Source organism: Sceloporus undulatus, chromosome 11 (genome assembly GCF_019175285.1).
Source record: "Sceloporus undulatus isolate JIND9_A2432 ecotype Alabama chromosome 11, SceUnd_v1.1, whole genome shotgun sequence".
NCBI classification, from domain to species: domain Eukaryota; kingdom Metazoa; phylum Chordata; class Lepidosauria; order Squamata; family Phrynosomatidae; genus Sceloporus; species Sceloporus undulatus.
Window position 1 is genome coordinate 6,306,942 of NC_056532.1, and position 12,012 is coordinate 6,318,953.

The 12,012-nt window shown below is 49.6% G+C and overlaps 1 protein-coding gene across 11 annotated transcripts in view; it reads right to left on the reverse strand.

Annotated features, from left to right (window-relative positions):
- Window positions 1-12,012, reverse strand: part of MYO18A (myosin XVIIIA) — a 98,987-nt gene that overhangs the window by 15,894 nt on the left and 71,081 nt on the right. For 8 of the 11 annotated variants that reach the window (XM_042442232.1, XM_042442230.1, XM_042442228.1 and 5 more), the window contains 12 exons: window positions 11,814-11,937; window positions 10,597-10,797; window positions 9,402-9,512; window positions 6,367-6,471; window positions 6,000-6,146; window positions 5,529-5,642; window positions 4,801-4,917; window positions 4,091-4,174; window positions 3,815-3,952; window positions 1,326-1,511; window positions 1,016-1,155; window positions 520-564 (listed from right to left, as the gene is read on the reverse strand). In XM_042442232.1, the coding sequence (XP_042298166.1) occupies window positions 520-564; window positions 1,016-1,155; window positions 1,326-1,511; window positions 3,815-3,952; window positions 4,091-4,174; window positions 4,801-4,917; window positions 5,529-5,642; window positions 6,000-6,146; window positions 6,367-6,471; window positions 9,402-9,512; window positions 10,597-10,797; window positions 11,814-11,937 (1,512 nt within the window). The remainder of the gene's footprint in view (window positions 1-519; window positions 565-1,015; window positions 1,156-1,325; window positions 1,512-3,814; window positions 3,953-4,090; window positions 4,175-4,800; window positions 4,918-5,528; window positions 5,643-5,999; window positions 6,147-6,366; window positions 6,472-9,401; window positions 9,513-10,596; window positions 10,798-11,813; window positions 11,938-12,012) is intronic. The other 3 variants (XM_042442234.1, XM_042442231.1, XM_042442226.1) reach the window with 1 other exon arrangement.

Consider the following 12,012-nt stretch of genomic DNA (forward strand, 5'->3'; position numbering starts at 1 on the left):
GTCGTTGTATTTAATGGGACTTGAGCATCCACAGATTGTGGTATCCATGTGGGATCCTGCAACCAAACCCCAGTGGATACCAAGGGCCCACAAAAACACCAACAAACGGGTCTCACACAGTCCATGGCCAGCGGGATTTCCATTCCTGTTTTAAACCAAGGATGGGATCCATCTTCAAAAAGGGTCTCAGGGTCTGCATTCCATTTTTGCTTAAAGCCTGTAGAATCCCCTTTATTCCCTCCTCAACCTTTACCATGCCAGGCTCAACGCAAATGTCTGGCATACACATGCCTCTCCTACAATGCCACAGTTAGTTTCACGTCCTCGAAATACAGGAACCAAGAGCTCAACGCCAGTTAGAGCTTTGAAAGTCAATGCGCATGCGTGAGGGGGGCATGCAAATAAAACTGGGGTGGGGGTACAAGTTGGGCCCCATCCCTCCCCTTCCTTCAATGACATGCTTGAGGTTAGGAGGAACAAGCTGTTATTGGAAAACCAAGGAGAATAACTCATCCTCACAGCTTATTCCTGCGCTTCTGGTATTTTGCCACCACGTCCTGCAACCTGGGGGAACGGGGATGGGGAAACAGAGATATAACAAGCAAAATAAAACACATGGAAAAGAAGAATGACAAAGACATCCGGGAAGGACAGGATGGAGAGAAAGGGGCAACGGAAACCAAAAAATGGCAAAAAGGACAAGCAAACTCAGTGATAACTTTTGGGGGTCTTGACATTATATGAAGGGATGCCAGGTGAAGGAGTAAGATTTGGTGTGGTTCCTGAACTGACAGTTTCTTCTGACTCAATAGTCACTCTAGGGCAGCAATGTCCAAACTCTGGCCCTCCAGTTGTTTTGGACTTCAGCTCCCAGAAGCCTCAGCCACCCTGGCCAATGGTTTGTGATTCTGGGAGCTGAAGTCCAAAACACCTGGAGGGCCAGAGTTTGGACATGACTGCTCTAGGGGGTTGCCTGCACAGGCAAAAAGACTTTGTTCGGGTCAAAAAACCTTACCTGTTGATGAGCTCCTCATTGTCATCACTCTCCATCTCATCCTCGATGGCGGCCTGCAGGTCCCCGATCCGCTTGAAGGCCAACTTCAGGTCCGACTGCAGGCTCTGGTTGGCAGCTTCTAAGCTCTCCAGGTCCATCTCCTAATGGGAAGAAGATGAGAAAGAAATCAGCTCTGCATTGGCAAAGGAGGCTCATGAGCCACGCTGGTCTCACTAAGCACAGAGGCAACCTAGATCCCCACTTGGACCACCATACAGACACAATCTGGGCATTCTCAAACGCCATTCCCGCTCTCTCCTCCTGGCCTTACCAATTCGTGCTTCTTCCGGCTGGCCTCGGCTTCCTTCTTGGCCAACTCGGCCATCTCCTCCTTGGTGTCCCGCAGCTGGCGCTGAAGCCGCTTATTTTGCTCCTTCTCCCTGTTCTCGGCTGCCGTCCGCTGATCCCGTTCTTCTGTCAGTTTCTCCATGTTCTCCTTCAAGCGAGTTGCCAAATTCTGGGAAGGGCAGAATGGGGCAGATGGCATGGAAAGACAGCGATACATACCTTAGACCTGAACAAAGGCTGTGGTTATGAAGGGCGGCAATTGAATGAGGGCACAATGCCCTACTTAAGAATTCTCCACCCGCCATGAAATTTTCCTTTAGATCCCACATTTCTAGCCTTGCGGTAATTGAGAACTCCGGTTGGAAATTTAGAAATACATGTTAGATATCCAAAGAAATAGAGCAGCAAAGTGACTTACACGGATGCAAACATAGTGCATGAAATAGGTCTAGGTGCGAAAGATTTTCAGGGCCTTGCTCTGCAAAGCTAGAAATGTGGGGACTGAAGGAAAATGTAATGAGGGGTCAATATTTTCATTTGGGGGGCATTGTATTTCCGATTTCTAATGCATGGCTGTGAAAGCTGGGACAGAAGAAAGCTTGCAACAGGTATAATGTTCATTGTCGCTGGCCTAATAAAGGTAACCACTGTTTTGTGGATTTCGAAAGATACTGCACTTCACTTAATGGCTACCCCTGGACTCAGCCTGGCATCCTTCTGTAGGTTGCTAAAATGAGTACCCAGCTTGTTGGGGGCAATGAGCTTACATTTTGTAAGCTGCTTACTACATCAGTAAGCGGTATAGAAATGTACTTGCTATTGCTATTTCTCCATCAGCATTTGGCATCCAATAGCCCCATGGGGTCAGCCCCATGTCGGTGGGACCAGGAATCTTGTCCATGTTTTAGAAAGCTCTAAAGGAGACGGTCCAAGATGCTGAGCCATCTTCCTCCTAAATAGGTCCAAGGGCATTTAAAGCATGGAGTGGATTCACTGCCCCTCTGGACCCGGGAACCACAATCCTCTACTGCTGACCTCTTCTCTCTATTGCAAAGAGTCTCAGAGCCTGAACATTCAGGCCAAGAGAGTGACAGGATGCTGGTGGGCTCCAAAGAAAGAAGTTAAGACTCCCCCCCTGCATTGTCCCCTATGCCCCCCTCCAGAGCTATGACAGGTGAGAGGAGGCGGCAGGCGCGCAGAAGGGCCTGGTGCATCAATATTCATCTGCTGCGCATAATGGTAGCAGACAGCAGCAATTACCGGGGACGGAGCTCAGGAATGAGCGTGGCCCAATCGTTCCCCGCCGAGCGCTAATGGAACAAACGAACCCAGCGCTATGAATTTACATGAGGGGGGGGGGGGCGGAGGAACCGGGGGGGAGGGAGGCAAGAGCGGAGGAGGGCTGCTGAATCGTGCCTTTGGGAGAGAAAAGAGGGGAACGCTTCTCTTCCGCGCACCCCCCACGCGCACTCACAGAACCCCCAGGTGTGGGCAGAATAATCGGAGGTTGGGGGGGGTGACTTTGGTGAATTGGAAAAATAGATTTAACTTGGTGTGAAGTAATTACAGCATGTAATGTAGGGAGAAAAATAGATTCCATCCTTTGGCGGCAGCTGAGCGCCGTCCCCTGCATATTTATGCTTCTGGCGGGGCGAGGCGTGCGTTGGGGGGGGAGCGAATAATGGTACGGAAATATTAAGAGGGAGCTCTAAAGCTTCTCGGCTCCCTCGGCGGAAGAAAGCGCTGCGGTGGCAGAATACCAAGCAGGGCGGGCATCTGACAGGTGTAGATCCAGAAGAGAAGGCTGGCCTTCGAGGGGGAGAGACTTTGGGGGTGCTTTAACGTTGCAAGGCTGCACCAGGAGGTTCATATCGAGCAGAGAGTCAAGGCAGAGGAAAATTTGGGGCAGGGGAGATGTATGGTTACTCCTTGTTCATCCATCAACACCTACATCTCTTTCACGGTTGGCTCACCCCTACCTGTCACAGCCCTCAAATACTCTGAATTGCTGCCGCTATCTTATTCATTCACAGTCCCTGGAGTTCTGTGTGAGGCTTTTCCTCTAAGGAAGTCCCTTGGGAGGTCATGTTCTCTTAGGGTAATCTATAGCGGGAGGTGGAGGTCTGCAGGGGATGGATCACCCCTTCTTTCATCTCTTTCCTCACCATTTCTTTTCCCCACTTACTTATTCTTCGCCTGTCTTTTCTCTCCTTCCCTCTCTCGGGGATATTTTAGGGGAGGATTCTGGCATGGCAAGGGGTTGGACTTGGCTCTTGCAGTCCCTTGCAATTCTATGACTCTCCCTCTTTAGAGGTTATTAAAGAGAGGTTGGATGGGTGACTTTTGGGAGTGTTTTAGCTATGGATTCCCCATGGCAGAATGGGGTTGGACAAGATGGCGCCACGGTCCCTTCCTTCCAACTCTATGATTCTGCGATCAGACAAGTTCATGGAATGGCTCCAGGTCCCTTACCTCAAGGCGTTTGACTTGTGTCCTCTCAAATTCTAGCCGCGTCTCCAGCTCGCGGATCTTGGCCTCCTGTCTGCTGACCAAAGACTTGTCCACCATGGATTGCTCGACAAACTCCAGCTGGCTCTGGAGGGCTTGCAACTGAAAAGACCAGGAGGGAAAGGGAGGAAGGGAAGGGAACAAGCTTTCAGTCAAAGGAGGTCTTAGTGGAGGGAGGGGTGTTACAGGCTTTACAGAGGCAGAAAATGAACTGGGGGCATCTGGCTCCCTTGCAAGTACCTTCTCCTGTAGCTCCTGCTTCTCCTTACTGGCATCTTCCAACTGCGACTGAAGATCGCTGATCTGAGCCAGATCCCGGGAGGCCTAAGGAAGACAGCGCAAGCTCCTTGGTTCGTGAGAATCCAGATCACAACAGTGGCCAACTCTGACTGTCCAGGGCCCAGAGATGGCTGCCACACTCCCTGATACCCCATATCCATCAGGACACCTCCCTTCCCCCAGTTCTGTTTATCAGTCCGCAAAATGGCCAAACACGGCAACTAAAAAAGTGATGTGATGTCACTTCTCTAAGGGGGCCAAAACTGCCCCCTTTACCCCCTGCACAGTTGCCACCACCAGGCTGCCCCACTGAGAGGGGCTGAATGCCCCTTGTCCCCCTTCAAAGCCCCATTACTGACACTCTCTTAAGCCTATGACACATAAAACAAGTAGCGAAAATAGCAAAGTGGTCTGTTCTGTTTCAGACCATAGGCAGGGAGGGTCTGGTCAAATGCTTCCCCACAGAGGGAAAGGGAAGGGACCCTTGTTCACAAAAGCCCAGCAGGTACAGCAGAGGCATAGGCCAGAAACCTTTGCCCTTGAGATGCTAATGTTTTTGATGCAGTAGTGAGATTTCCACCCAAAGGTTCAGCCCTGAGAAACCTCTCCTCCCAATTTCCAAAGGATGCTTTGCTTTGCAAAAGGAGGCGGCTGGGGAGATTTCTGGTCACCTGAGCGACTGCTGCCTTGTGCTTCTTCATGAGCTCATTCATGTCTTCTTGGTCCTCCTCCAAACGGCTCTGCACCTCGTTCTTCTCCCGCTGTAAGCGGCTCAACTGTTCTTCCAGCTGGGGAGGACACAGAAGATGAGAAGTGAAGTCGGATGACCTCTTAATCCTTCTCTCCTTTAGGAATGTCCCACCTAACAGGGCTGGGGCTTGTTGGAGTGTCTGCTTCAGATCCATGACCTTGTGAAGACACATTGCCATCCAGGGCCAGTGGGATGCCGCTTGCCTGCGCCATAGCACTATTTCAACCTAAAAGGTCTTTGTCAAGAGTTTCCTATACATTTGAGATGACAACCTTCGCACCTTGCACCAATTTGGAGCATTGTATGTGAAATACACAAAACATCTGTGGCCAATGAAAAGACCCAAGGGCACCATTTTCTTCTCTCACTTGCGTGCGAACCAGCATGGCTCAGGCTGAGACTCACCTACTTCTCTGGAAGCAGGGCTAAGAAGAAAGGAGTATGCTCATTTTGAGAGAAGGGAGCTCATTTAGGAAGTGACCTTGCTCAGTTCAGTCGCAGGCACACTTTTTTGTCTCTGAGGGACATGCTCTGAAAAGCTCAGCCTGGCATCACCTTTTTAAAACTGATTTCATTGTATGCCATCCTGAGATCTTTGGGGGTAGGGCATGTTTTAATACATAATAATAGACAAACAACTGTGCTTACTGCTCCCTTGGCCTTGGAGAGATCGTCGATCTGTAGATGCAGGTCTTCGATCTCCACCTCCATGGACTTGCGAGCTTTGACAGAGGCTGCACATGTGAACTCTGACTCTTCAAGCTAAAAGGAAAGGCACACATAGCCCAAAGCCCCAGCCCAGAGGGCAAGAAACCATTAGGAGGATGGAAGCTTGCGACAGATGTTCAAACACTTCCTTCTCCCATCTCACTCCCAACCTTTTGGCCAACGGACCCCAAATCCTCACTAGTGAGCCACCAACACCACCACTGCCAAATTTCTTGGGATGGCCAGGCCTCTGGGGGAACTGGTTTGAGACCTTGTGGAGGCTCTTAAAAACCAAAGGCTATCTGATACGAGCCCAAAGTGGCCACTGCAAGCCTTCTGCCAACCAAACCACTCAGCTGGGCAAATGCAGCTTTTGAAACTGCCAACTCCCCCAGGCCAACCACTGCCCACCTGATTCTTGAGCTGGGCAATCTCCCTCTTGCTGGGGGCATTGTTTTTCAGGTGGTCCAGCATGACCTGAGCATCAGCCAGGAGGGCCTTGGTGCGCTTCAAATCTTTCCGCAGCCGCTTCTCCGTCTCAAAGTCCCGCTGGTTGACCTGGAACGATATCAGGGAAGGGGAGATTTCGTTTCAATAACTACATTTTTAATCATCACTTTGGACACTGCGAATGTGTAGCTGTGCTTGTTTTAACTGATGTAATCCACCTCGAGTCCTAGGATGGGGAAAAGGCTGAATATAAGAGCAACAACAACAACCACCACCTTCAAGAAGATGCTTCCCCCATTGCCAGCACCTCTACCCCAGGATCCTGTACCTGGTCACTGACAGCTGCCAATCTGCCCTCTAGGTCTCTCTTCTCTCGAAGCACCTTCTGTTTTTCCTCATATTCCTCCTCCAGCTGCATCTCCATCTGCTTCAGCTGTTGAGCAATGAAAGCAAACCAAAGGGTTCAGATCAAGGCAGCTCTGTGGGCGCAGGATTGCTCTCTGCTACTTTTTTGTGTGCCTGGGTCAAAACTAACAAAACAAATGTCTACATTGAGGCAACTAAAATGAAATGCACAAATACAGGATGGGTGAAACCTGGCTTGAAAGCGATGCATGTGAAAAGGATCTAGGGGTCTTAGTAGACCTCGAGCTAAACGTGAACAAAGTGTAGTGAAGCAGCTAAAAAAGCCAACACAATTCTAGGGCTCCATCAACAGGATCACAATGTCTGCCTCAAGGGATGCAGCAATGCCATTCCATTCTGCTTTTGTTAGGCCTCACCTGAAATCCTATGTCTAGTTGGAATGTGCCCAGAGAAGGGCAACTAAGATGGTCTAGAAACCCAGTCCCATAAGAGAGCTGGGTATGTTTGGCTTGGAGAAGATGAAGAGGTGACATTATGGACACTGGAAGGGATGCCAGCTTGTTTTCTGCTGATCTAGGGACTAGACTCACAAGGAAAGAGATTCCACCCCACATGGTTTTGTGGGGGCCCTTTCCCCAAATCCACAGCCCACTTTGAATCTCAAAGGTCTCACCGAGGGAGGAAGCCAGCAAGTCTTTGTAAGTTTTCAACAAACAACAACAAGCGATTCCCAAATAAACTGAACAAACGACGTCGATAAATAATTGAGGCATTATTCTTTGGCTGTCAACTGATTAGGAAACTTTTGAGCCGGTTAATCATAGGCATTTCAACCGATTAATTAATCTATTAAATTAAATAAATTTGCCGTTTAGAGTTACCAAAGGAAGCGTGAGATTTCCAAAGGCAGAAGCTGCGGTTTGTTCAGAAAATGCTACCTGCCTCGCTTTTTAACATTCCTCGGAGACTGCAACACTCCTGAACCCAAGCAACCTCCAAAAAGAAATGGGGTTTGGGAGGGTGTCCTACATTTCTAGTCCCTTCAGTTAAAATTAAGTCCTCCTAATGGCTAATCTAATAAATAAATAAATAAAAGAATCAAATAATAATAATAAGCTGACATTGTTTATTTAAAGACACTTCTGGCTTTCCTTTCGACCACCAAGGTAACTATGACTCTGGGAATAAGCACTACTGAACACAGAACCCTAAAGTTTGAGAGTCGGAAGGGACCCCAAGGGTCACCTAATCCAGCCCCATTTTGCCATGCAGGAATACACAGCTAAAACACTCCTGAGAGATACCCATCCAACCTCTCCTTAAAGATATACAAAGATGGAGAGTCCATCATCCTTCCAGGCAGTCCGTTCCACTGTTGAACAGCTCTTACAGTCAAAAAGTTCTCCCTAACATTGAGGTAGAATCTCTTTCCTTGCAATCTGAATCCACTAGTCCATGTCCCAGTTTCTCTGGAGCAGCAGAAAACAAGCCGTCTCTCTCTTCTCCATGGCATCCCTTCAGATACTGTCACTTCTCAGTCCGATACCCAATGTGTTCCCCAAGTTGTTGCTTCATTTCCAGACCTGTGATCGTCTCGGCTGCCCTTCTATGGACACTTTCCAGCTTACTGATTCTTGGTGCCCAAAAGGGGCATAATGCACAATGGGAGGTGCATTGTGTCTGTGGTGCATAGGCCTTCCAACAAAAAGGGATGGGGGGTTATTTTTATTACTATTAAAGCTTGCTCCTTTGCCCCTGTGCTTCTTGCGTTACAGCTGCATTTGTACCAATTACGGAGGCCCTGATCCAGCCAATTTCTTCCCTGGCAGAGGCTTGTTACAAACTGCCCTGAGGTCTCTAGCAAGGCTGGGATTGCATCTCACTTAAGGAAGCTTTCTCGCCTCCCCTGGGAGGGAAACATTGCCCAGTATTGACTTCTTAATTGATTGTGAAATGTCACGGTTATTATTTATTAATTTGAGGCTCAGGGAGTGAGCTGGGAGCCAGGGAAGTCCCAGCCACCACCGTCTTTCCTCCTGGGCCGCTGCGCTCTCAAATCCAGCCTCCCCTGGCCACCATTCTCCTTCCTCAATAAGGCCAATGTGGGGGAAATACAGCCTCCCTGAGGTTGGACTGCAATTCCCACCATCCCCACCTAGCATGGCCACATGCCCAAGGCCCATGATACACAATGGGGTAGTAAAATGGCAAACAGTAAGGTTTGCCCTTTGGAATTTCCACCCCGGAATATTTGCAAGCCATGCGTGTTTGAATCCATGGGTGCAAAATCCATGGATACGGAGGGCTGACTGTTTAACAGGGTGAATAATTTGATTTTAATGCTGACTTTCAATATATTCTAAATTGCAATCTTTTTACTGCGTCACTCGCCCCGGGTCCCAGCACCGAAGAAAAGGCGGAACATCAATAAAGTTAATAAAAGCAACAACGGTTAGGAGCAGCAGCGATGTTGTAAGGCCCTGCTGGGACACAAAGGCGCTTGGGAACGCCGCCCAAGATGAAGGCAAAGTATTGCAATGATGTGTTATTGTTTTTTCTCCGGTCTGTGTGTGATTACTGTGTCATCCAAAGATGAAGGGCGGGTGTTGAACGAAAGACAAGAAAGAAGCAAGGAAGAAGGAGGAGGAGATAATGCCCCTGCTCTCTCCTTCTTTCCTTCCTTCCTCTCTCTCTCTCTCTCTCTCTCTCTCTGTTTTCCCTGCTGCTGGTGACCCCTTGGGCTTGGTTCCTACCCTGCTAATTGGAAGCCCAACCTGGTCACTTGCAGTACCCTGAGGCCTCTGCTCATAGAAAGGAATAAGTAGGGAGTGGAAGAGGCTCCAGAGAAGCCAATGCCGAGGCTAATGACAGCAATGACCCCAAGCCAAACCTCTCCTAAAACTTAATGGCTTGGAGAAGCTCTCCATCTTCCAAGAGGCTTGGAGGGTGGCCGCTGACACCACCCCTGCCCCAAAGTCACAGCTTCCACCTCTTTACCTTCTTCTGGCAAGACTGCCTGATCTCCTCCACCTCTTCGTCCCGGCTCTCCACCTCTTTGGAGTGCGTCTGCCGCAGCCGCTCCATCTCCATCTCCAGCCGAAGTTTGGCCTGAGGTGGAAGGAGAAAGAAACCATGAGAGTGAAGCCAAAGACTGGCATCGGCAAAGATCTCCGTACCAGATGCTAAGTGTTCTGCTGGCTGTTGACCAACAGAGCCCAAGAAATGCCATCCCAGGACTGTCTACCTGTGCCTGACTTTTCACAGGTGTAGATGGGGGAACATATTGAGGGCATTGCCCCTCCCAAACAAGAATTCAGCTCCGCTGTCCAAATTTCTAGAATTGCATCCACTTAAAGTTATCGCCAATGAGAGGGGCATCACTTCTCGCACACCAAGAGACAACAGTGTTATCCAATGGGGAGACTGGCCCCCAATTCCCATTTCAGCCACACTTAATAATAATGATGATAATGATATACATTTTATTTCTTTCCCACCTCTCCTCAAGGCTCAAAACAAAATACGTGTCTATCTAGAACATGGCGATTCCTTGAGCTTTATTGACAATATTTTCATGCCAGCCTTTCAAATCCCACTTAAATGCCCTTTTCTTTGCTGGCAGAAATACTGAGACCCCAGCATCCCATCGACCCACTGCCTCCCGCTTTAAGAATCAGGTCGGCAGGGAGGCTGTATGCCTACAGGACTTGGGCACTGTTTGCCAGGGTTTGCCCTGCCCAACAGGCTCATGCTGGGCTGGGAAGTTTTGAGCAGTGCCAGCTTTGTTGAACCCCGAAGGTGGCTGGCAAACAAAAGCCCAGCGGGTGGCCATTTGGGGGCTTAGGTGAAACAGCCTCCTCCTCTTTCTCCTATGGCTCAGTAAGCGCCAAAAGGCCACTGCCACTTACTCGCCTGGCTGCCGCTGCTTCGGAGGCCCGCATGGCTGGGTCCATCCGCCAGCACCTCTGGAGACGTGCGGAGGCCTGCCTCTCCTCTTTGCTGCCTGGGTTCGAACCTGCCTGACTAGAGCCTCCACTTCCTCCACAGGAAGAGTGACAGGAGGAGTTTGGGTGTCAAAACACAATTAAAGAGAGGAGGGGAGGATGCACACCTCCATGAAACCGGCACGCCCAGAAAACCGGCCAAGCCAGCACTGACTGAAAGGGCGAGAGGTACCTTGCCTCCGACTTACCTGCTCCAACATTTGGATGGTGCCCGCTTGTTCGTCCAGCTCCTCCTCCTGGTCCTTGGCCTTGGCCTCCAAGTCCCGGAGCTGCTTCCGGACCTTGGCGAGGGAGGCTTCGTCTTTGGACTCCTGGGAGGAAAGGTCCTGCAGCTCAGCCTCCAGGGTCTCCACTTTCTGGGTCAAGCTGGCCATACTCGAGTCTTTCTCCTGCAAGGAAAGGAGGATGCCAAGAAAGGCAAGTTCAGAACCACAACTGGGCCCATCGGAGTTGCCCACTGGCATTCACTGCGCCTTCTTGAACCCAATGGGAGTTGACTTGATGCGGGGAGAGAGGGACAGACAACAGTGTGAGGACCAAGGGGCAACTTCTCTCCATGTCCCCCTCACAGGCCACAGGTGCACACATGCTCACAGTGTATCAAAGTACCTCTTCTTCCATCTCTTCCTGTCTCTATATTGAGCAGTACAAATTTTCAATGAAAACTGGGGGAGTGAAGGGAGGCTGTACAGATTCTGTGGGGGAAGTCTAGCCCCTGGGCAGAAATGTGCCAAAAATGTTTTTTCCTTGGCAGAAAATGCTATTTCGTGCACAAAAGAACACACACACACACACAAAACCATGTGCGAATTTTGTGCAAAATTAAGTCTTGACCTCAAATAGTCTTAGAAAACTGCATGGTTTTCAAAGGTGTTCTCAGAGCGTCACAAAAACTGCTAAATTTTTCACTGCTTTCTTCAAGAAGGCAATAAGCAAAGAATTAAAGCCAGTATCAGCCACTTAGTTAAATACACTTCGCTCACTCATTCATTACTGCTCCATATTCACAATTGTTTGTTGTTGTGTGCCTTCATGATTTCAACTTATGGTGACCCTCCGGTGAATCCATCATGGGGTTCTTGGCAAGATTTGGTCAGAGGAGGTTTGCCATTGCCTTCCTCTGAGGCTGAGAGTGTGTGGCTATTCCCAATGAAGTAGCTGATACAGAATACTGGCTTACATCCTAAAGCAGTGATGGCAAACCTTTTAGAGACCGAGTGCCCAAACTGCAACCCAAAACTCACTTATTTATCACAAAGTGCTGCGTCCCTCTGGCTTTCTAGTGACAAACTCTAGTGAACTCTGTGTTGGGACAATGATGCGTGTGCCCACAGAGAGGGCTCTGAGTGTCACCTCTGGCATGCGTGCCATAGGTTCGCCACCACTGTCCTAAAGGGCTGCCCACCTCGATCTGCTGTTTGAGGCTAAAAACCTCAGCGATGAGCATGTCCTTCTCTCGGGCCAGCTTCTCCCGCCCCAGTTTCTCGCGCTGGGCTTCCTCGTGAGCCTGCGAAAGTTCACTGTCGAACCTGTCAGGGGTGGAGTGGAAATAGAAAACAGATGTGCATGTCAGACTCCACTTTCCGCTGCCGGCTGGAGAACAC